Consider the following 25,226-nt stretch of genomic DNA (forward strand, 5'->3'; position numbering starts at 1 on the left):
GGGTAAGTGAATGTGTATTTATCTTCATTTAGTTGTGTTTTGTTTGTAGTGTCTTGCGGGTTTGACACATACATAGTTTATTTCCATTAAAGTGTCAGGATTGGACTTTTATCATAAGGGTTGAGCAGAGGTGTTAGAAAGAATACAATGCTATGGGTTTCCAAATCTCAGTCAGATCCTGCTTTAGCTATGGCAGAGCGAAAAATATCTCGTCTGCAACTGGGTAGTGAAACCCCCTGCTGAAAGGCAAAGGCATCCCTGCATCTCACAGCTGTGAAGCAACCCAACCATCAACACTGTCCATCACTGTACATCGCCTTCTCACACCTCATTTGATTTTCCTAGCAAGGAAAACACAATACATATCCAATAAAATAGTGATGAGGTCCTGTGATTTCTGGTGAAAATCTAAAGAAACACATTGTCAGGTCAATATCCACTGCTTTCAATCCGCTGATGCTTACAGTACCTGAAAACAGCTTGCAGGGGCTAGCCAAATACCATTTCATGCATCACCCATTCGGCAATTTGTGATAACAGGTGATGACAGGAATCTGGGGGAAGCATTTCAGTGTCTCCAAAAAGACCGTCTTTCTACTCGTCCTTCATTGTAGTTCACACTTGGGTTGGCACTATTCAGTGTAGGGTCCTACACTATCGTCCAGGGTGTCAGTCGAGGCGTGCACAATCATAAAAGATATCTTACACCAAGTGGTGGGAAGTACAGTAACGGGTTTATTAAATTAGTGCAAAAGACAGACATAACTCATTCATAACGTCATTTTTGTTTGTTCATGACTTATGGGGTCTTTCACACACACTTTTTTGTATTTTTTACTTTTTATTTTTTTACGAGCGCAATACCAACAAACTGAAAAATTAATGGCCTTTTAACTTTCTCTTTCTTTCTTGTCTTTTTTTTGTTGTTGTGTGACCCAAACAGGACATGACCGGTGGCAAAAACAAGGGGCATTAAGCAACTGTCAGTTTGAAATTAATCTAAGACTTCAAAATGAAAAATAACATTTACAATTTGAAGACTGGACGGAATATGCCAAAAAAAAAGAAAGAAAAAATCCCAAACAACAACCCACAACAACAAAAGAAAACATTTTTAATTCCTCCAAAAGGGCGTGGGAGTGGGGGGCTGAGCACGGTCTGCCATAAACAGTACAATATTTATAAATATAAGCATGGCAAAAAGTTTACCATGCATTTCTTTTTACACCGTTACTATACTGGATATGCTGTATTCCACTTGATTACAACTAACGCAATAAAAACAAAAATGGAAATTAAAACTTTTGACCCAATGTTTCAACTTGACCACCATGCCCCAGAAGTAGGCTAGACCACCATAATGCAGACAAAACAGGCTTTAGTTATATATCCTCCCAGTAAAAGGAAATGGCATCAAATACAGTACTCTGTGACAAAATTGCAAAATACATCTGAAAAGTCACTCGCTTTCCTCTTCCAGCAGCTCGAGTTTGTGATGTTGATGCCCTGCATTTTCAAAGAAAACACCCAGGAAAACAAAAGACCCGGAGAAAACAAAAAAAGAGAAGACAGATGAAAAGTCAATTCAGGCGGTAAAGTCCATGTGCAGAGAGAGGCAGAGTAGGCCGAAGGCAGCAGAACTGGAACAGAGTTCGTGAAGGAGGGAGGGAGGCTAACAGACAATAAACTGAGCTTTTGAGCAAAGTGAGGCTTACTTGTAAAACAACAGGAGATCCGTTAAACCATATTCTTCAGAGGATGGCCTTAATTATCAAATAATCTATATATTTCTTTAACTGTTAAGATTCTTCTTTATTTTTTCTCTTCGTGTGTGTGTACGTGTAGTTTTCTTCCGTGCTGCGACAGAAACACAGAGTGTCGACTTCAAGGTTTCAGCACAACTTACAGGCCTGAAACAGAAGAAAGAAAAGAGGTAGAGAGTGAGAGGGAGAGAAACATCCTTCAGTGAATTCAGTTAATAGAGTAAGTACAATTGATCACAGTCCTGGCCATTGTTTTGTTCTTTCAGTTGTATATCAAAGATATGCATGACGTATATTTGTACATATTTTCTGTCACATTATATATATATATATTCAATCATAATCAGAGAATTGCTGGTTAATTATTATTTTTGTCATTTAACAGACGCTCTTATCCAGGGCGACTTACATTTGTACCCATTTATACAGCTGGGCATTTTACTGGAGCAATCTAAGTGCTCCATCCATACTATACTTCAATATATACATCAATTTAAAGGTTTTGTGAATATAGTTTTTTTATATATGCATATATATATGTGAATTTCCATGATTTCCCACCATGTACTTACAATCATTTTGTATTTTAAGACATTGCGTGCCTTTTGTCCCACTATACTGTAAGCATTTTTGTCAGCTGTAGTTAAAATGAATGATTGTATTATTATTAGTACTCAGATGGAAATATGGTTTTGTCTGGACTAATAACCATCAGCCCAAGTGATTCTGGTGTACCTCACTAACACTGCTCAAGGCCAGCTTAATTGAGCTATTTTCAGACCTAGCCAATGCTCTTTTAATTACTTTTTGACACTTTGAAATTCCTACATGTTTTTAAAAAGACAGTGTTGCGTATCTACAAACTGCCTTAGTTCCAAGGTAGCCTAACACTGAGCGCATGTGGGTGAGTTTTTAATAGCTTGTGAAGCTGAGTTACACAAGACTTGCCTCATCGTGACCATGGAGATAGGCCATTGTCTACAAAAGATGTGTGCCCACTGAGATCATTTTAGTCATCTAGTGTTATTGGGAAAAGCACCACACCACGATAATCTCAACCTAATGACTCCCTTGCAGCAATTCACTAAGCAAATCATGGTTTGTCTTCTGCTGTTACTGGCCAGATCACACTGCCTGCGTTGGTGACCTAATGTACCTTAAAACTGAATCATGGCTAATAAAATGCTGCCAAACCCTTGTCCAAAGCTCACCCATCTCCTACACAGCTCCCACGTGTGGCACGCCATCAGCAGAGCCTGACACTGCAGACCTGCTGTCTGTCTCCCACAGTCCATAGCAGAACTATCAAAACAAGCCTACACATGCCATTTTTATTTGCCTTCCAAAATACCTTCTTGCTACCTGTTCAATTTTGCATTCAAGACATTTGCCAGCCAGCTACAATATTCATCCAGTTACTAACTTGTATACAAAAGGGAGCATGGCATGGGAGTCAACTAAATGGAAGGATTTCCACTGAGACATTGTCTCACTTTGGTGCCATTTTTCTTGGCCCATTGATCAGCACAGCAACACCAACTCAAAGGTTTATCGAGTGGTTTGTGTTCTGGGGTCACAATCTCACCTAACACTTTCCATTCAGCCTGACATGTTGCTTAAGGCTCACCCTCTTTAGTTTCCTTAGGTTTTGTAATTTCCATTACTTTCTGAATCGTGTACATGACTCCTAAAGTATGGCTGTAGTGGGGGAGCAGCGCTCTATGGAAACAGTGCAACAATAGGAAAGCCATCCTCTGTTGCTAATGGAGATTATTTTTAATTATTTTCCCTTAAGAGGGATTTATACAATCACGGGCTATTGAGTTTAATATCTGCCACTGCATTAGTGTAAGCATAAAAAATGTGTCCTCCTTGAAGGAAATAAGTAAAATACAGGTCTAAATAAAATAGAGATGCTGCAGGTAATTGGCCCTCTTTAAAGAAAAGGAACAGCTACCCGGAGTTGTTCATTGCAGACTATAAGGGTGATTTGAGTGCGGCCGACCTCTTCGGAGTTTGAATTGGTTTCTGTCTGGATGCAAGTCAATGAGCGTGACCCCATCCACAATAGGAAAACACAATAACTTAAATACACTTGTATGGCACTGCAGGCACTTGCTCCACTTAAACGCATTGCAATATTCATTAGCAAGAGGTCAGAGTCAGTTAAACTTACAACGATCACATTTTGATCTGTTTTCACTTTATACTTGGACGCGCACTAGACTGCTCCGGCTTCCCAAATGAGATTACAGACGGGGCAGTTTTGAAGAATGCCCGCTGTAATGTGGGGAGACGGTCTGAAATGATTTGGAGAACAGACCCTGAATCCAGAAACGGTAGACAAGAGATGAATGTGGTAGATGAATATGTAATAGATGGATGCATTGATTTTTTGTTTTCAGTCCTGTTTCTTACAATATAAAGCTAAGCGATTCTGAAGAAAAAGTTATGCACCTTCCAGATACACCCCTCTGTCTCTACAGCACAATAAATATATACATTAAATATAAATACATCTTGTAAGTCTTATTAAACCCCCTTAGTTATGCATGAAAAATTGAAAGGGTTGAGATCTGGTGACTGCGAAGGCCATAGCACATGATTCACATCATTTTCATACTCATCAAACCATTCAGTGAGCCCTCGTGCCCTGTGGATGGGGCATTGCCATCCTGGAAGAGACCACTCCCATCAGGATAGAAATGTTTCACCATAGGATAAAGGTGATCACTCAGAATAACTTTGTAATGATTTGCAGTGACCCTTCCCTCTAAGGGGACAAGTGAACCCACACCATGCCAGGAAAATGCCCCCCACAGCACAACAGAGCCTCCGGACCCCCTCACTGTAGGTGTCAAGCAGTCAGGCCTGTACCGTTCTCTTGGTGTCGCCACACATGCACTCTCCCACTTGTCGAGAACACTAGCCAGTTGAGCGTCTTTGTGACTGAAGCTCCTGCCATTCGTGCCCCAATAATGACCCCTCTTTCAAAGTTTCTTAGATCCTTTCCTCTTGCCATCTTGATCCAAAATCAAGGTCAACTGGGCCTGCTCAGCATTTTTATACACACCACAGAGCATGATAGGATGTTAATTGCTTAATTGTATCATGCAGTACACCTGTTTGGAGGCATCTGCATTCATTATGTTCCTCCACTCATTTATTCGGGTTTTTCCTTTAATTTGTCGTCTGTATATACACTCACCTAAAGGATTATTAGGAACACCTGTTCAATTTCTCATTAATGCAATTATCTAACCAACCAATCACATGGCAGTTGCTTCAATGCATTTAGGGGTGTGGTCCTGGTCAAGACAATCTCCTGAACTCCAAACTGAATGTCTGAATGGGAAAGAAAGGTGATTTAAGCAATTTTGAGCGTGGCATGGTTGTTGGTGCCAGACGGGCCGGTCTGAGTATTTCACAATCTGCTCAGTTACTGGGATTTTCACGCACAACCATTTCTAGGGTTTACAAAGAACGGTGTGAAAAGGGAAAAACATCCAGTATGCGGCAGTCCTGTGGGCGAAAATGCCTTGTTGATGCTAGAGGTCAGAGGAGAATGGGCCGACTGATTCAAGCTGATAGAAGAGCAACTTTGACTGAAATAAGCACTCGTTACAACCGAGGTATGCAGCAAAGCATTTGTGAAGCCACAACACGTACAACCTTGAGGCGGATGGGCTACAACAGCAGAAGACCCCACCGGGTACCACTCATCTCCACTACAAATAGGAAAAAGAGGCTACAATTTGCACAAGCTCACCAAAATTGGACAGTTGAAGACTGGAAAAATGTTGCCTGGTCTGATGAGTCTCGATTTCTGTTGAGACATTCAGATGGTAGAGTCAGAATTTGGCGTAAACAGAATGAGAACATGGATCCATCATGCCTTGTTACCACTGTGCAGGCTGGTGGTGGTGGTGTAATGGTGTGGGGGATGTTTTCTTGGCACACTTTAGGCCCCTTAGTGCCAATTGGGCATCGTTTAAATGCCACGGCCTACCTGAGCATTGTTTCTGGCCATGTCCATCCCTTTATGACCACCATGTACCCATCCTCTGATGGCTACTTCCAGCAGGATAATGCACCATGTCACAAAGGTCGAATCATTTCAAATTGGTTTCTTGAACATGACAATGACTTCACTGTACTAAACTGGCCCCCACAGTCACCAGATCTCAACCCAATAGAGCATCTTTGGGATGTGGTGGAACGGGAGCTTCGTGCCCTGGATGTGCATCCCACAAATCTCCATCAACTGCAAGATGCTATCCTATCAATATGGGCCAACATTTCTAAAGAATGCTTTCAGCACCTTGTTGAATCAATGCCACGTAGAATTAAGGCAGTTCTGAAGGCGAAAGGGGGTCAAACACAGTATTAGTATGGTGTTCCTAATAATCCTTTAGGTGAGTGTATACACACACATATAGATAAATATTTATTTCTTGTAAAGAGTAACGACTGGGGACAAAATTGAACTTATACAATAAATCATAGCAACAGAGGATATAAATATTGATTTGCCAAGATCTTAAGATAATGCTGAGTATACAGTAGGCAGTTTTTGAGGGGAAGAAAAAACCTACAGGCAAATCAGAATGCTTAAATAGATGACCATGGCCAATCTCCCTGTCTTATCAGAGGTTAATTCAAATCTCAAGCTGACTTGAAAAAATAAAGAAAAGTTATCAACAGAAATGTCAGCATTTGATCAAATAAATAAGTAAAATAAAATAAAAAATGCCTGAGCTTATTTGACCATAACTGCTAATGTAGTACCTGAAAGCAGTGTACAGTCTAAATAAATTGTTTTTTATAATTTGAGCACTTTATTTGAAGACAAAGCTGCATTTCCCAACAGTTTATTAGTAAGATACCAAAACTGTACATGAAAGAAGAGCAACAATGTTTTAGTTTGATGGCTTCCGAATGAAAAGTATCGAGAAAGACAACTCCATTGATTTTCTTTCCCAAAGTACGCAAGTTCTGCAACAGAGTGAATTGGATTAGGAAATGCCTCTCTTTACAGAAAAACGGATTAAAAGTACTGTTGAATCATCAAAGACCTTGCATACTATAAAACTGACACAAACGTTATTTATTATTTATTTAAAGTGTAATTTGATTTATTTATTTAAAGCAACTGCCCCGCATGTTTACTTTGAGTCAATCAGAGATTTATTTAACATCTTCTGCTTCAATTTTGGTTCAGTTCCTTTTTCCTGCAATTTGTGATTTGTATTCTTCTCAGAACAAGCTTGAACAAAATGTCATATTCTAAAGCTATAATACATTAACAATATACACAGTATGCACTGGAAGTTGAAGCACCTTTTGCTTTCCATATTTTATTTGCTAATAAAACAATATAATGTATTAAACAGTCATGAATGATGTATGTATGATGATTTGACACTTTACAATTAACTTTACAAATAAATACACCTCATTAAACCTGTGTTTACACCTGTGTACATCTATGTGTGTGTGTGTGTGTGTGTTACACTAATGACTGAAACCAGATGCCATGAGTGGTAAAGTCAGAATTACAGCACACAATTCTCCAGGGTTTTAAAGCATAAAACACTGTGAACCCCCTAAGGCCACAGAATTAATGAATGCTTGCCAAGCATTCGGTACAAGAGGTCATTACATGTAACATCAACCTAAAGTCATATCTTATTGATGGTGTAAGATTTAATTAATATGCTGACGGATGGTGGCAAAATAAGACATTTGAACAGATCAGCCTTCATTCCCTTTAACTGTTCATTGATCCACAGTGACATTCACTTAGAAACTAAAACCGCTCCATGTATATTATACAGGCTATCATGTCAGTTTTACTAAATTAATCTTAACAGGGAAGTGAGTGATACTATTTTTAACTACCACTGCACTCTACTAATATGAACTCACTGAAACTAGGTCTGATTTTTTTTTCTAAATGCCTCCTATTAGAAGAGCAATTGAAGCTTATAACCTGACTTCAGGGTATTTGGTTAAAATGTCAGCCAGTTCCTTGGATCTCCATTCCATCACCACATCCCTCTGCCTTTATCTTTGACTCTCAGACTGTTATTATTCACTGTTTAATAAAGAAATCCTAAAACATAATCCCAAACAAAGAGAAAACACAAAAATCTTGGGAGGATTTGCATGCATTTGCATTTCTTTGCCCCAACCACCTTTTGCGAATTCAAATAAGAGTTAATGTATTCCTGCTTGTCAGAATTATCGTTGTGAAATGCCCCTTTTTAATTTTTTCTTCAGCAACAGCAGCAGGTATAATTTACTGCAAAATTGGAAAACAAATAAATAAATAAATAAAGGACAAGGTGCTTTTTATCTTCAAGGACTGTGGCTCACACACCATGCAGGTTGTGCATATACATTTACATCCTTCCTTTATCTAATTTGTACTTAGAGCTGCTAATGTATACAGCTTAGCTTTATACACTTAGTATAACTTAATTACAGTAAACTTGTTCTTGTTTATTGTGTTTGTTTTGCTGAATTCCTGCGAGACGTATAATAGCTCATTTGTACTTTTAAGTTCATCAGAAGAATGCATTACCCTGCCGATAGTAGCAGACAACTGTCTGGAGCTCCTGCATTGAGGGAAATTTGTCTAACACAAACTATATGCCCCCTTCGTCCATTAAAAAGTCTGTATGAAGTGTATAGCGACCCTCTTTGATGTCCCTAAGCCTAATGAGATTGTGTACGATCATAATCTACAGCATAGATCATTCCCACATGGTTTTGTTTGTTTGTTAAAGCAGAACATGTGCAGTCTCGGTGTTAGCCGGACTACAAATATAACCGTGCCTCTCAAAGAATATATTTGTAGGATTGTTTCAACTCGATCCTGTTTCTTCTTGTAAGTCAATAAGCAGTCGTATTCCACAACCTGAATTTGATGAATAAAGCCAACCTCAAAGATTTCTCTAAGCACAAAAATGAACACCACAGCTCGCAAGACCAGAGATCACAAGCTGCGATTGATCTTGGGTGTGTTTAAGTATCAAAACAGGAGATGCTTCATTACTTAAAGTGTTGTGGGGGTCTGGTAGACATCATGTGGAAATAGACTCTGGACTTCAAATGATGAGATTCAATTCTGGGGTTCATTAAGATGTTTTAAAAAAGCTGCCTCTTGTTTTTTGTAACTATTCTCATGTTCCTATGAAGTCTGAGCTTTTTCATCTTGTCCAGACAGCGCCAAAAATAGAAAGTCCCTTTGCCTCACACATATAAGCAGCTATGGGGGAAACTATGGGAAGTGCACCAGTATTAAATACATAAACAAACAAAGCTATCAAAACTTAATTAAGGGGGATTTAAAGAGTGATCAAAAGTTTGTATTATTATGAAGTTAAATCGTCTCTATAATTGGGATATATTGAGTTAATGGGGTTGTGTGTGATCCCCTCTGACTGAATAACCTCTGAATAGTGTGAAAAGGCTACACCACCCAAATAAATTCTACTCAAGTACTAAAGGTATGTGAGAGACCTCATTTCTGAAAAGATTTGAAACAGATAACAAGACATATAATGATGTAATTAGACAGTAACTGATATCTTCAAACCAGCAATTGCCATGAAATTAACAGGACTTGTTTTATACCTTCACTCTAACTAGGGTCAGGGGCAGTGGGCACGGGGATGAGATTTATTAGACTGAAGCAGGAATCCTATCTGACATCTGACGAGTCGGACAGGATACACGTCTCGAGAAGGATCTGTGATGTACGGTTCTCCTGCAATCACTCATCTCTAAAATATACTGAACCCATATACTGAAGAAAGGACAGTGATAGCATTAGATGTGATGCTGAGTAACTTTCAATCCAGCTTTTAATTTGGTGAGATATTGGCATTATCTTTGTATATGGTTTTCACTCAGGGTTAGTGATCAAGCAATACTGTTTAAATGTAGTTAATAAAGCAGTCTCTCTTTTTGGCACTCTACCTGTGTGCCCAAATACAGTGACTGAGGCGGTTTGTCTGCGCTGTATCAGACTTAATTTGGGGAATGGAGCTGGAGTGTCTGTGGAATGTATTTAATTAATATTTAGAGCTTTACAGAAGAGAAAGCAGACGAGAAACCTGATAATGAAAGAATGAGAGAGCTTTACAGATCAGAAACTGGAGTTTACCAATTTGGGATTCCTCTGATAGAGACCTTGAAAGGAAGAGGAAATCAAAGGGCTGAAAACTGCATCTGGATAAATAAATCAATGACCTTTTATGCATTTTGAGTACCTTGTCCTAACGGTACTGAGAAGCGAGAGGGCTGAAGTCAACAGAACTCTTATCAGCCCAACTATTAGAGTGTGAGGGCCTGTTTAATTAAGCAAGTCCTTCCTGCCTCTGGTATAGAGATCAGAGATGACATTTAGACTGTACAAGAGGGGGTTTATTGACTATGCTTTGTTTTGGAATTGTTACTGCTTGCACCGCAACTAGGTCTGGATTGATTGAATGCCCTTACACAAAAACCAAACTCGAAACACAGTAACCCTCAGACCGAGTCAAAGGTTTGTGAACTCACAGAAACTGGAAGTTTATTTCAACAGCCTCACATGCTGACTATTGCCTACTTCACAAGAAATTATACAGCCTTCCACTCCCAATTACATGTTTCTAATGCTAGAAACAATTTCTAATGCTGGAGCTCATTTAACTCCCACTGAACTGCTGCAGGGTTCACATCCAGAGTTTAATAAGTATGATGGAGTTCAAACACTCGGCACAGTATTTATTGATATTTTCAGCGTATTTACGGAGCCAGGGCTAATTCCTTTTTGCTTCTTGTACAGTGTAAACTTCCTAATTCCAGTAATACACTTAAAATGAATAATTTGGTGTAACACAGTTAAATTCAGTATGACGTGTGTGATGTACACATAGTTATTCTTTTATATATATATATATATATATATATATATATATATATCAATTAATTCAGTGTTATTAGCCTATATTTTCTTTAAAAAGACATATCAATGACCGGTCTTGGCACAGGCGTCCCTTCATCAGATTGTATTTATAGAATATATATAGTTATTCTGTGCAGGGCGACACACTGAGAGACTCTGCCCCAAAGTGCACTGCACCCCCCCAGACCCTGGGGGGAGATCAATTAATAAGGAGAGCATCTGACCTGGTCCTGCCCAATGACTTTCTCCTCACTCAATAAAACAGGAGAGGCAGTGAGGAGTGCCAGTGTGTGCGAGAGAGGCAGAGACATTGAGAATTGATTACTTTACTTTATGAACTGGGTTTTCCTTATATTATGGATTAGGATGGTTACAATCCGACTCCACTAAGACACTGACAAGATCAAGATTTGTAAAGGAGTACGTCAAGGAGACACAATCTCAACAGAAATTCTTCATGGCAACTCTTGAAAGAGTGTTCTAGACTGTGGACTGGGAAGAAAAAGGAAGCCGATGGCATTGCCATATTTGCAAACACACCTGAAGACCTGCAGCTTCCATTTCAAGAACTCTCAAAGTCATTTTCAACAGCTTTGCTAAATCTAAGAAAATCCAAGTAGATCAACAGATTCTTGAAAGTCAAAAGTTATCTCTACCTTGGACAACAAATCAGTGCAAAGAGAGATATTATGAAATAAATCCAAAGAAGAGTAAACATGGGATGGAGTACATTTGGAAGAAACAGCACACTGTTGAAATGAATTCCCTGAAGAAAAAAAAGGATAAATTCATACGACCAGTGCTCACTTATGGTTAGGAAACCTGGTCACTAAATCCAAAAATGTTACAGGAACTGTGGATGACAAAGAAGCATGGTAAGATTTATACTTGGAATAACAAGAAGAGATGGATCTGATAACACTGAAAGAGAACATCAAATATGGACAAAGGAAGTTATAGAATAGATTCCAAGAGACGAAAAAAGACAGAAGATGACCACATAAAAGATGGGAAGATTAAATAATAAACTTTGCAGGCGTGACATGGAGAAGAGAAGCTGTAGATCCAAGCAAGTGGAAACATCTTGGGGAGGCCTTCATCCAGCAGTGGATCGATATTGGCTGAAGGTGATTGTGATATACAGTACTGTGCAAACATTTAAGGCAGGTGTGAAAAAATGCTGTAAAGTAAGAATGCTTTGAAAAATAGACGTTAATAGATTATATTTATCAATTAACTAAATGCAAAGTGAGTGAATGTGTGACCACCCTTTGCCTTCAAAACAGCATCAGTTCTTCTAGGTACACTTGCACACAGTTTGTGAAGGAACTCGGCAGGTAGGTTGGCATTGCCTGTTTCTTTGTGCTTCTTCAAGAGCTTGGACAGCACATCTGGAAACCCAAACACAAACTGTGTGCAAGTGTACCTAGAAGAACTGATGCTGTTTTGAAGGCAATGGGTGGTCACACCCAATATTGATTTGATGTAGAATTTTCTTCTGTTCATTCACTTTGCATTTAGTTAATTGATAAATATAATCTATTAACATCTATTTTTGAAAGCATTCTTACTTTACAGCATTTTTTCACACCTGCCTAAAACATTTGCACAGTACTGTATATATGCACACACACACAGATAGAATAATTCAACTATCATCTTAATCTTGACAGTTTTGTGCCCAGAATGTCATCTAACTGATCCTCCTTGTTAAACAAAAAGTCCTCTTCACTCATCAACAGCAAGAACTGAAAACACTGGCAGGACTTAGGAGTTCAGGAGGAAACAATACTCTCAGATTGCTTAATGCAAAGGCCTGGGCCAATGAGAAGCACTTTTCTTCCGGAGTGCAAAGCTGGGTTGTAGGCCAGTCAAAAAAAAGGTTTTACTTAGATTTATAATGCTTAATGTAGGCTTAAATTACGGAATGTACATTTACTAAGGATCCATTTTAAATGTACCAGATTTACTACGCATTATATAATATCTTAAAATAGCAAACCTCCATGGAATTCGTAATCCCCAGGAAGACAATAAACACTCTAAGGAGACTGGGGGAAGGATTTTAATATCCATGATTTAAAAAGATATTTTGAATTCAGTACAGAATACAATCAAAATCCTTTATCTCTACTTTGCAAAGTAAACTTTGGTGTACAGACATTTCTACTTACAAATCGTTTTGTTTGTATAAACCCTCTTATCCAACTATGATTATTAAGTGTGTGCTAAACCATCAGAAATGTGTATAGCTCATAAATGTGTGCTAGATTAAAGCCATATGTAAGTTAAGAGTATTGCATTTGAAAAATAACTGGAGAATTGTGCTATTTGATACAGGTTCCACAACAGGTGTTTAGAAACTGTTTCACAAAGTTAAATAATCTTCTGATGCACCACAATAGTGTTCTGTGTTGAATTCTCCTTGATGACTAAGTGTCAGTTATGTGCCAGTTACTTAAAAGGTGATGGACAGAAATAAATAAATGAATGTGCATGTCATTCGGCTTATGCTGTTATGCTACAATGTTCAGGTAAAGCTTTGTGTTCGAGTAAGTAATGTAGGTGCCATGCTTGAACATCAAGTGTTAACTGACACGCTTGTGACTTGACCAAAACAACCAAAACACAAATCCTCTGGCCTAGCAACTGCACACAATCCTTTAAGAAATGAATAAAGCGAGGAATCAATTAGACATGGGAGAGATAAAGGGCTATCGGGGAGTTTTCTACAGAGAGGAAGCCATGTGCGTTGCTACGTATGAAAGGTGAGTAAACCCTTCACACCTGTTGCAGTGGCCATGGTGTCTTGTCTGCACGCTTCTGCCATGTGCCTTTTCCGTTTTTGGTTTTATTTGCTTGTTTCATGCTGTCCTATCTCCAGGACTGAGGTCAGCCAGCAATGAGAGCCACTGGTGCCCTTCCAGTAGGCAGCAGAGGATGGCTCTGAACTCATCTTGTCTGGAGACCTGCAATGCTTCTTGCGGTAAAAGCACCTTTCGTGGCCTTCCTCTTCTGCTTGAGACTGACTCTTGGCAGTCGGAGATGAAAGGATCGCATGGAAAGATTGTCTCTGGCTCCATGATCCCCTGCTAACTGTGATAAGGCTGTCTGATCGCACAAAAAGGCTCTTTGTGGCTCAGTACATTCCTACTGTAGGAATTAAATAATAAGACTGCTAACATCTTTTCAACTGGCTACCTATTTTTCCTTTTGTTTTTTTTTTATTTTTCTGTGACCTTTGGTGATATAGTGGTAGTCTCTTGAAATTCAAGTGTTTGATATTCAAAGCGGAGATAAAAAGGCAAATTACTTGATCTTAGACACATAGTAGTTTTATGTTTAAGCTCATACCATATGAAGGCATTCAACCACTCCAACAAAACTACTACTAGGACAAAAGATATCGCTGGTGCTTCTACTTTAACTACTACTAGCAATAATAATAATGAGACAAATGAAAATAATAACAAGAATAACAACAGAAACGACATTAAACCACAGCATTCAGTATCCTTTAAATACATTACAGTCTAAGAGCCTATAAATAAATAAATAAATACATACATACATAAAATTGGCCTATATTGTGTTGCTACACTTTAGCCCAAACTTCATAGCTTTCGTTGCTGCTCCTAATCAGCACCTTCCATTCCAAAACCCTTGTTCACTTAACGGAAATAACCTTATCTGCATCCCTACAGTAATAACTATTAAAACACATAGCTCAGAATTGTTCCTGTGTTTCAACTTCAAATGATTTTCTGCTGCTTCAGAGCACAGTTAATTTAGGCCCTGGCTTTGTAATCTCAGAAGGTTTAACACTGGTAAATCTCATGAGCAACAATGTCTTGAGCTATAGCACCTCCTACACAAGAGCTGGCTACAAAGGCTCCTTTGATCAATACCGTTTACATAGAATGATGGAGTTCTGTGCCTAAATTATGATATGCTCTAATATCATTAACCTCCAGACACCCGCTGTCAAACTCATTGTTAAATGTAATTCTGGATAATACTAGGTATTTACCTAACCTGAACTTGACTCAAAGAGTTGAAAAATGAAACACAGCCATATGACAGTCACCTGATTTGGAATGTGCATCCCTTTAAATGTAATTTCAGTCAATTTGCTTTTTTAATTAAACTTGAGGTGGGAAATAAAAAGCTGTTAATGATCACGCAAACTTGCTTCTTTTCACCTCCGTGTCTCGATTAAGCCACTAATTCTTCAGCGCCACCTTTGCATTCTAACACGGGACTCAGCGATTCACATTACCTGCTAAACCCCCATCCCTCCTCACCCTATTATTTTATTCTTGCTCTGTGTAATTCAGCTTCCAGTGTGTCAGTGTTCTCGTTTTGTGTTGTTGTCACCTGCGACTCACACAAAATACCTGCAATAAGTATAACTTCACATGCATTAATAAGGAAAATAAATGCCACATCCCCAAAGTCCTACATTTGAGTATGCCAGAAGACTGGATTTACTTCTACCAATATTTTCACTGTTGAAGAAAGGATATTGTTCTCCTATACATCCTATACAAGTATATTTTTTTGAAACTTTGGATTATAAAAAAAAAGTTAATAAAGTTACTGTTTCCAAGTGTCCAACTGATTCCTTTATGTCACAATTCATATTCTGGAAAGTAATTATTCATGTTATCGCACATTGTATAAATTAGAAATTCAACTTTATGTAAGTATAGGGACATTCAAATATAAAGGGGATTTAAAGATTAATGCAACACACCATGCAGAGATACTGTGGACCACGTTAAAGGCTCTAAGCTTCACAGGCATGTCTGATTGAATATTGTGCTGTTTCTCCTTCAGAAGATTTGAAAGTGCAGTGTTTATATTGGGTTACATTTTCATTTCCCAATATGGTATCGTAGGGTATACCAGAGAGGTACAACTGGATTTAAAATAGTCCTCTGCAGTGGGCAACTAAAGGATCATAGTGACACATAACAGTATTACAGAGATCTTATAAACAGACAAGATTTAGATTTTCCTCCAAAAGAGGGGTTCAAAACCAAGCCACCAATCGGCTCATGAAAGTGATTTCCCCATATTTCAGACTTCATAAACCCAGTGTGTTGTGTGGTGCACTGGCACAGAATGACTGTAACACTAAATAGGTGTCTGGCCCTCAGTAAACATCTAGTTTAGCCGCAACTGTCGCTCAACAAACTGCAAATTTGTCATGATAGAAAAAGCATTTAGTATTTGCAAGATGGAGATGATTTTTTGTTGTTGTTTCTCCTGACCAACTCTAAAGCATTACAGAAGAGCCACTGACTTTTTTCACAGCCATACGGTGACTTAATACTGAACCTAGAGAGTTGTGGTGACATTGTGTACAGCAAAAAACAACGGAAGCACCGAAACAGGACAAATATATATAAATAAAAAGGAGGACACTCACAAAACAAGGTGACGAAGGAGAAGGAAAGGAGCAGGCCTACACTGACGCGCAGGCTAACGGCACTGTTGCAGTCCATCTTGTTCTTCTTGCAGGTGCACACTTGTACTTTAATTTCCGTGCTGTTGGACAGGGGCGGCGTGCCGGAGTCGGTCACGATGAGCGGCAGGTTGTAGTTGGCTCGTTTCAGGTTGTGCAGGAGGCTGACCTGAGAGTGAGTACCTGAGGGTGGAGAAGCAAAAGCCATTAAAACAATGATCCGGCCACCCTCGTCTGATCTCATGTCAGGGTATATCCGTATGGTAAAGCCCGGAAAGCATTTACCTGTTTCTCTTTAAGAAGACACTCAAAGATGAAGTCACCGGTGCCTGTACCCAGACCCCCCCCCCCCCCCCCCCGTTTAATCTCTTTCACCTTACAGAATGTCTTCAATGCAACTAAGTGGTCCTGCAGGCATTGCTTCCCTATTTTAAGAAGCAGTGCGTCAGTCTTTCTGCATCCCTTCTGCTGTTTAAGGCCCTTCACAGGTTGCTGCTGAAGGGAGTTATTCAATGAAACATGAAAAAGACAAATGCAGTTTTACCAGGTTTGCCTCTTCTAAGCCCAGTCTGGTATGTGTATTTATAGGATGTTTCATTTGGGGGCAAGTTATTTTTTTTAAAAGCACTGTGATACCATCTGCACAACTTGATAAAAGAGAATGGGCTCGGTGACTTGAAGCCAGCAGGATATAAGAGCTGTGAAGATGGATCAAGCAGTTAAGACTGAAATTGTCAGGTATTGATTTAGCAAAGAATACGTCCAACTGTTGGAACTCCAAATGCCAAAATCTGTTATCCAAGCCTCACCGTTAGAAATTACCAATCTTCCTCTACATTTAAACTGTAGTTGATTTGTTTTTAAATATATATTTAACAAATTAAAATGCCCATTTTGTTAGCTTATGTCCTCTTCCCATTTGTCAGCTTTAAAACGACATTATAAACACCCAGAGCACCAGAGCAGATCTAAAAGCGTGCCAAGAAACTATATGTTCATTTTAAAGTTATAGGCTCTGCTCCGAAGCATGTGTGCAGGAGAGGAGATGTTCCTTGACAGAGAAAAGTATGAAATTGGCAGGAATACAGGTTTGATTATTACTTCATTTACTGATACTCTGCTATTTCAATTATACGTGTGGGTGAATTTACAATATGGGTTTGGGGTTAAATAAGCATATACACTTTAAGCATACTAAACAAATCAAACATAATCCACCGGTTACAGTATGTACTCGTATAGACACTCTTGGATCAACATTTTGGAACGCAAGCAAAATGTATTATTACAGAGACGTACAGTTAAGACAATCTCTTTGCTAATTATGGAGATACACACAGACATTTGTTCAGCCAATTAGAGATACTTTACCTGAATGGTATGTTCCAGCACTATAGTTTTGGTTTAGGTATGGAGAAAAATAACACAAAACCCAAAATAAATACAATCTGTTGTAGAGAAAGATGTGTAAAAGGTATTTATTTCCTTCAGCATTTCTCTGAAACATATAAGCAGTAGTCTGTGAATGGATCTAAGTACCATGCATGCGGATTATCACGACTTTTAGAACATTTTCTGTTGTTCATCCCCAGTCTGTGATTATCTGTAAAAAGCAGATGCAATTGCAAATTTCCTCCATCCCTGCTGTTTCAAAAATATCCTGACCAAGCTCATCCTGTGGATCTCAAATGCAAAGAGGAGAACGTTGTTTAGAAATGGTATTGCGATGCCAGAGAGGGCTGACAGTCAGTGCTGGGCATTGAACCTCGAACTCCTGCCATGCATGCTACTATTTCTCCAAAATTTCTCGCTGGTTACATAGTCCTTGGACCTGTTGCAAGGTCATGCATATTACAGTGCTTCACTCTGTGGGAACGGTGCAAGGACCGGCATTTGAATGAGCTGAAAGGCCGATTAGATCAAACGAGGAATTAATATAGCGCCCTTCGAACTCAAAGTAGTCAGGCTAAATCAAGGTTTTTAAATATCTTATGAACTGTGCTCCATATAATTCGCATTATACCTAAGTGTGCTCTAGGATGGCTGACAAAATCTGTACGTGGCAGGATCCTTTAAAATAAAAAGGAGAGAGCAGAATTATCAAGAGATTCAAGGGGAGTTTGCTCCTAACCCTGTAAAATACCATCCATGTCTGCAATATGCCCTTGTTAAAAGCTAATGCAATGTGACTGGCAGACTTTAATTGGTGCAGTGGGGAAATGCTTCTAAAATTAAAACTTAAGGTTTTTTTACGTGTGTTTTTTCTAAAACCAAAAGAGTAATCTTGGCAGTAGATTAAGTATAGAATATAATGTAATCCCCAGACAGCAGAGAGAATTACATTCACAAAATAATTAATCTGTATTTTAGTCAGCACAACTTCTAATTAAAGAGAATATTTTTATAAGGTAGGCTTATTAGCATTGGAGGATGAGCTTATTAACCAGAGATACGCAGTTGTGTAGCTGGTGACGCAGTGAAGAAGATTAAAAAACAAACAAAAAAAAACATTTCTATAAACAGCTGTTCCTATGAAGGAAAAAGGATGGTTTGTCAGCAGCTTTGGGAAAATATATTTAACGAAGTTTTTAATTACCCTTAAAGTATACCAAAGAATTAAAAACACACTGCAGAATAACCTCTGAATACTTCGAATGATAGCATCTTAAATGCATTTTAAGTGCAATACTTAAAATCAGATTCTTAAATCAGTAAATCTGTGTTTTCCCAGGGGGCGGCCCTAAAGGGTGTCACTTTATGCTCCTTACATTGTAAACATGGTTTTCTGAAGAGTCTCTGATATGAATTGCAAAGCAGCCAGAAGCAGCTGTGGTAGAGAAACTGTGGCGTGGAGGAGCGCCGGAGTTTTAATTGCCTCCATTTCAGAGTGGAGCTGAACGCTGTTAAGCTTACTGTGTTTATCAATTAAAAGAGGGAGGGAGATGTAAACTGTGGAATGGTTTTTAATGTTGTTAGCATTCTCCACATGATCCTTTAAATACAATTATGGAAAGAACACAGAGGGTTTATATCTCGGATTTACCTTAAATAATTAAAAACTGGGAATTTCTAATCCGACTTTATCCATCATGATTTAAATTGCATGTTAAATTAAATCCATACGTATACTTTACACTATATTTCTAGTATCCCTTACTGTATTTTTTTTTGTGTGTGTGCATATTTTACAATTTGTCCTTGTACTTCTCTCTACTTGCATTGTAAAGGACTATTCATGATATATTGTCCACAAAGGCTTTGGAAAACTGAACAAATTTTTACATTCAGTTTTTAGGGTTTCCTGTTTGTTTGATTTGCTTTGAATGTTCAGGGAGCATGGCATGGGCTCTAGATATGAAGTAGCAAACCTTCCTGTATTTAACATTCCAGACAAACTGAAAAACAACAACAACATTAAAACAACCTACTTCACCACTTAACAGGGCTCTCATGTACAAACTTTCAGCTGGTACTTTTTCCACATCATTTCAATACATTACCTATTGCATTTCATATTAATTCAGAGGAAAGTAATGTACTCAATGCAGGCTTTTTACTTTAATTGCATACCAAGCTTTTGAATGTGTCGAGGAGATTTCAGGCATATCACATCTAAAATCGAGCTGCAGACAACTCTCGTTCGTGTTTCACCCCATGTGCTCTCCTGCTCGTCTAAAACTTTTATGAGGTATCGTCAGAGGCATGAGGCAAAGAAACTAAAGGCAACATGTTTGGACGTCTGTCTGCTGTAGCACTTAAGAACAAGGCCTGATTGGCAGAGAACCATAGAGTAGGAAGTATGTAGTTTTAACACACACACACACACACACACACACACACACACACACATTCCCAGACAAACTCACCCACAGGCACTCACACAGACGCACATCTTGTAGAAAGGGACTTCAGAAATCATTTCAGCAAGAGGATTTCATAGTCTGTTAATGGACACTGAATAAAAGCTGGTAAAACCCCTGGTCTGAAGTGGATGCATTAGGTCTTCCTTCTGTCTTGTTGTTCTCATCTGAGGCCTACATCATGAATAACATGATCATTGTTGAAAAAGTTAATTGTAGTCAGGTTGAAGGTAAGAGAAGAACTTGCGAGGAAGGATTTTAAGCCATCAGAAGCAGTGAGAAAATAAACATACCAAACAAATGTGTTTTTCCATTGCAAAATCTCCAGCAGTTAGACCTCTATAGCAGGTAAGTGTTTGTTCTGTGAATCCAGGAACTCTTGATACCTTTAACAAAACATAATGGTAAAGAATGCTGGCCAGGTTGTACTTACTGTTGACTTTGGTGACCTTCCACGTCTTCTCCAGCCCCGGCTGCTTCCCCAGTTCGATTTTGAAGGAGTCTGAGGCGGGGCTGACGTCCTTGTCCTTGCCACCCACGATCACAACGTTGAGGTCCTTGGAGTCCTCGCACACCCGCGCCATGGAGGGGTACACCCACGGGGGGTTGTCATTGTCATCCTCAAGGGTGATGATCAAAGTTCCAGTGCCGGTAGCAGGTGGGCTGCCTGGGGAAGGGAAAAAAGAGGCAGTACCCATTAGCCAAAGTCTGTGTCTACCAGCTTAAGGAAATCTAAAGAAAAGGAAGGGACCTAAACACTCAGGTCTTGATATCTACCTTGGGATCTACCACACCTTGATTTACAGAATGAGTTTTCCTTCACACTCCACCCCAACATTTTCATTTAGCACCATTTTGCTCTTAATTGTACTTGCATGGGCTGAAGCAGTTAGGTTCTCTGATCTCTCCTGTCCCTTTCTCTCCATAAAGACTTGTACAGAAGAAACCCTTGCATAGACTAAGCTTCAAATGAAACATAAGCCCTCCAGCATAACATCATTTGGATTGGTTCTCCACTATGCCATGACTTCATTGGATATAATACACGACATGTTGGCATCCTACGTTAGTCTACCACATGTGATTACTATTGATTATTCAATCTTTCAGCCACACAAACTCATGTGGATCTCACCTGAATTCAGCAATCCCACCTTGGGTTTCCAATTATTTTGCTTCTATGCTTAACAGAACTCCACACTTTTTGCACAATCAATGCACGTCTATTTAAAACGAGTGACTAACTCGAAGCCAGTGCAATAACAAAGAGCATCTGGAAAGAAAAGTAGGATGAAATGGACTTAGAATTGGATTTTCGGGGACCTGGTTTCTTTTACAAGGTGTCATTTAAAGCCCACTGAACTGCAACGGTTTTGTTTTCCCTTGCAAAGCATTTGGATATGCATGAAAGAGATGTCCTTATGAAACTAAATTAATGAACATTCGCCCAGACCAAATTAATTAATTGAAGTAATTTATAAAAGCACCCAAATTAAATGGCTTGTTGTAAAGCACAATAGATCCTGTGCAGAATTTGAATGATGTGGCAAGGTGTTGTGTCGCACCAGTCAGGCGCGGCTCCCTCTAGTGGAGTCCCCTGTGAAAGTGCAGGCTTTGAAGAAAAACCAACTCAGGCGCTCTCACATTAGAAATAGAAATTGATTTTTGCTGGCAGCTGAGGAGATGGATGACTGTGAGAGATGGGTCACAGATCGACCGTGTGTCCCTGTGCAAGGTACAATCTGATGCCACTGAGGCACCTGAACTGGAAACGTGAGACAGGGAAACACTGCCCAGAAAAGAAATCCATTATATGACTGAAAACTCTCATCAATTCTCCTTACAATGAAAATGAGAGAGTGAGTTTTACATTGAAGGAGTTTCTGTTATGCTCGACACAGCAGGAGAGTACGCTTTTTGTTTTTCAAGACAGTACAAAAAAAAAAAACAGTAAACACTTTTTTATATATATCACTAGGCCTTCAAAAGGCTCCCAGTGAATGTAGACAGCTATTTCTCCTTCAATACAATCTCTCTGACAAGAAGAAGAGTTTTCTTTTCTTTTCTCTTGCTCGATACACTACATACTGTGACAGAGATGATACAAAATGTGACATGACCAAAAACACACTTTTATTGGGTCAATCAGCCTTGAAAGCAAAACATTAACGGATATAATATTAACACAATAGATCACAGATAAAAAATAACATGAAAAGGTCTATTTTTGTTAAATAAAATTACTCAAAACAAGAAGTAATAATGCAACATCTTTTGAATCCCCAATTACAGGAATATGCCCCCTTTTGTATCCATTTAGTATTTACTAGTTCCAAACAAACTGCAAAGCTGTTTTTAATTAAGCAACGATTTTCAATTTCAACAACAGAAACAAACCTGGCAACTCAAGCACAGGCATATCAGTCCATACATTCCTAATCGACCGCTTTACAGCTGAATCAAAAGAATGACAGCATTGTTTCACGCAGTTCAGACTTTTCAAACCTCCATTACTCCTGAGAGTCTGAGCACTGAGCTGCACAACAGGCAGTGAGCTCTCGAACACTGGCGCTGTGGAGCCGTCTGCTCGTCTCAATGCTGCAGCTCCAAGACAGATAAGAGTGTTCAAGCCAGGTGATTCATAAACACGGCTTCTGGTCTTGCTCAGTATCTCAGATATCCAAACCAGTGGTGGCTAACCCTGCTGTGTGGCAAACTGTGGCGCCCAGCTGTCTTTAGTCTGTCTAATCATGGCAGGACTCAGGCAGTTTTACAATAGCACTGGAGATTCACAGCTTGGATCTGGAGCAGTGGTCTTCAGGCTTTACGGCTCATCTGGAACCTGGCTCTCACTGGATGAGCTGCTTCCCAATGCAAGGTACTGATAGCACTTCAAGTCATGTAACCTGCAGTGCTGTACTGTTTACTGGATGTATTGCTACAAATGATTGTGTATTCAGAGGGTATGAGTGGAAGCACTTGATTTGAGGTAAATTTGAGGAAAAATAACGGCAGGACTCATTGACTTTTTTAACTAAGCATCATTAAATGTAAATAATAAAAATATATAATTCTCATCTATTGTGTTAATTCTCAAGATAAATGTAAACCCCACCCAATAAAATATTAAAAACATGTGGATGCATGGCACCACGGCACATATACAGAGTGTATCGTACATTAAAAGGAAGTCATTCATAGTTTTATCCCAGGCTAAGAGGAATGTCTGCTTTTGTGTTTGTCTTGCACGGTTCAAGCCAAAGGGGGATGGGGAGCTCTTGAACGATTTCCCTCACAACGCTGCCCATAGGTCGCCGAAGAACAATTGTTCACAGGTTCCCCATGGTAAGGCAAGATGTCCCTTCCCCATTTGGGTAGTATTTTCAACTTGAAACTCATGTGGTACATCTCTGACACTGATGCTTTTGACTATGTTAAAATTAGCCTAATTTGTAGATCATAAACAATACCAATAATAATTAAAAATGGACAGATGAGGGGCTACAGCCAGGTGCTTCTTGCAGCTGATATGAAATGTCCAGTTCCAACGAAGGCCTGGCAAGAGACGGCTCTGGCTATTTCACATGATTAGGAGCTCAGGAACCAAGAATCCGTTCAATCTTGACTGTCTGCAGCCACTCAGCCAGTTTTATTTTATTTCAGAGGGTGGATGGATTTATTGAGTTTTTTTGTTCACTTTTGCGAGGTCTGTTATAACTGAAAAGCACACGGTGAATGTTCAGTCGAAAGCCAACAAGAAAATAATACCCTCTGTAGTTACAAAAGGATGAAAAAGGGCCTCGGCAGTGCCATTAAAGGAAGTAATTGAATAATTTCTACAATGTAATAATCTACAAACTGGAATCCAATATGCTACGGCTGTATGTGATGTTGCATTTGGGTAAGATTAAAAATAAAAAACAGAAAAGCAAGAAGGAAAAAGGGCTTACTATCCAAGGTGTCTGTAACTTATAATATACATTTTATGAATTCTCTGGTGGAGTATATTGTAATACATTGAGTCTGACTGACCACTCCTAATACTCCTTTAGTTCATAATTGGAAGAAGGAAGCCAGGCATGTTTGATAGAGAAAATTTGATAGAGATTTGATACTATTTGATAGAGAAAATTGAATTTGTCACCTCAACGTAATTCACCACAAGGGCATATTGTAAGGTCTTTTGGGGATGCATAGTCAAAATGGAAAACTGCTAAATGCATATCGGATGTAAACTGCAGGTCAGAGTAACATGCATTTATCCTCAGACAACTGGATTTGGACATGAACTAGTGAGAAGTAGCCGATAACCCTGTGGAGCACTCATAAAGCAGGTGTAAAATCAGGTGTCATTTACAACCTATGTAGTTGTCTCTATTAAAGTTTGGCACGCCGATGTGGCTGATTGCAATTACCGTTGCCGAGAAGTAATTAATCGCAGTAACAGCCACCTTTCTCTGGGAAGTAATTGTAATGGAAATGGATTGCTATGGAATGCGTGTAATTGGAATCATAATTGAGAACAACTCCAGTCACAACGCGCCGTCTAAAAAGCTGTGCATTTAGATTGGTTTGAAATCAATATTTACAAAGCGGCACTGATGTTTTAATTTTCCAGTATTGCAGTATTCCACCGATGTTTTGCAAGTATACGATAGGCGTCTGCTAAGGGAATTGATACTGTAATTTATCCCCTGTCACACAGCGCTCTGCAGATATTATACGGCTACTACAATCTCCATATCATTAGATACAGTATAATGGACAGCCTGGAATCCATTACCAGCACAATCCCGACTTCACAACTCACAGACAGCTCTAATAAATGGAGCCGTTCTACACATTATGTAGGCATGGTTAAGAATTTATTATCAAAGAATCAGCACAGGAAATATAAAACAAAACATGATATGTTATGAACAGCAAGGTGCCAATGTAAGGTGGCTGATCATAAAGGGATTTGTTTTTCTTTTTAGAGTGAAATATAAAATGCGCAATGTGGAATGTAGTAACCTTAGTATACACGTAATTTACTATATATATACACACACTCACAACAGCATAAAATTATGCTTATGAATAGCATACCCCTTGTAAAGCACTGATGTAGATCTCTGGTTAACATTCCCTTGACAGAAGAGGGACAGGTAGGTTCCAAAAATACTTTTTATTTTAGT

General features: G+C 39.0%; 1 protein-coding gene across 1 annotated transcript in view; it reads right to left on the reverse strand.

Annotated features, from left to right (window-relative positions):
* Positions 1-715: 715 nt before the first annotated feature.
* cdh13 (cadherin 13, H-cadherin (heart)) overlaps positions 716-25,226 on the reverse strand; it is a 424,551-nt gene continuing 400,040 nt past the window's right edge. Inside the window, exons 12-14 of the mRNA XM_066713996.1 lie at positions 20,483-20,716; positions 16,154-16,372; positions 716-1,910 (exon numbers count right to left, since the gene is read on the reverse strand). Coding sequence (XP_066570093.1) covers positions 1,903-1,910; positions 16,154-16,372; positions 20,483-20,716 — 461 coding nt within the window. The 3' untranslated portion in view covers positions 716-1,902. The remainder of the gene's footprint in view (positions 1,911-16,153; positions 16,373-20,482; positions 20,717-25,226) is intronic.

Source organism: Amia ocellicauda, chromosome 9 (genome assembly GCF_036373705.1).
Source record: "Amia ocellicauda isolate fAmiCal2 chromosome 9, fAmiCal2.hap1, whole genome shotgun sequence".
NCBI lineage: Eukaryota > Metazoa > Chordata > Actinopteri > Amiiformes > Amiidae > Amia > Amia ocellicauda.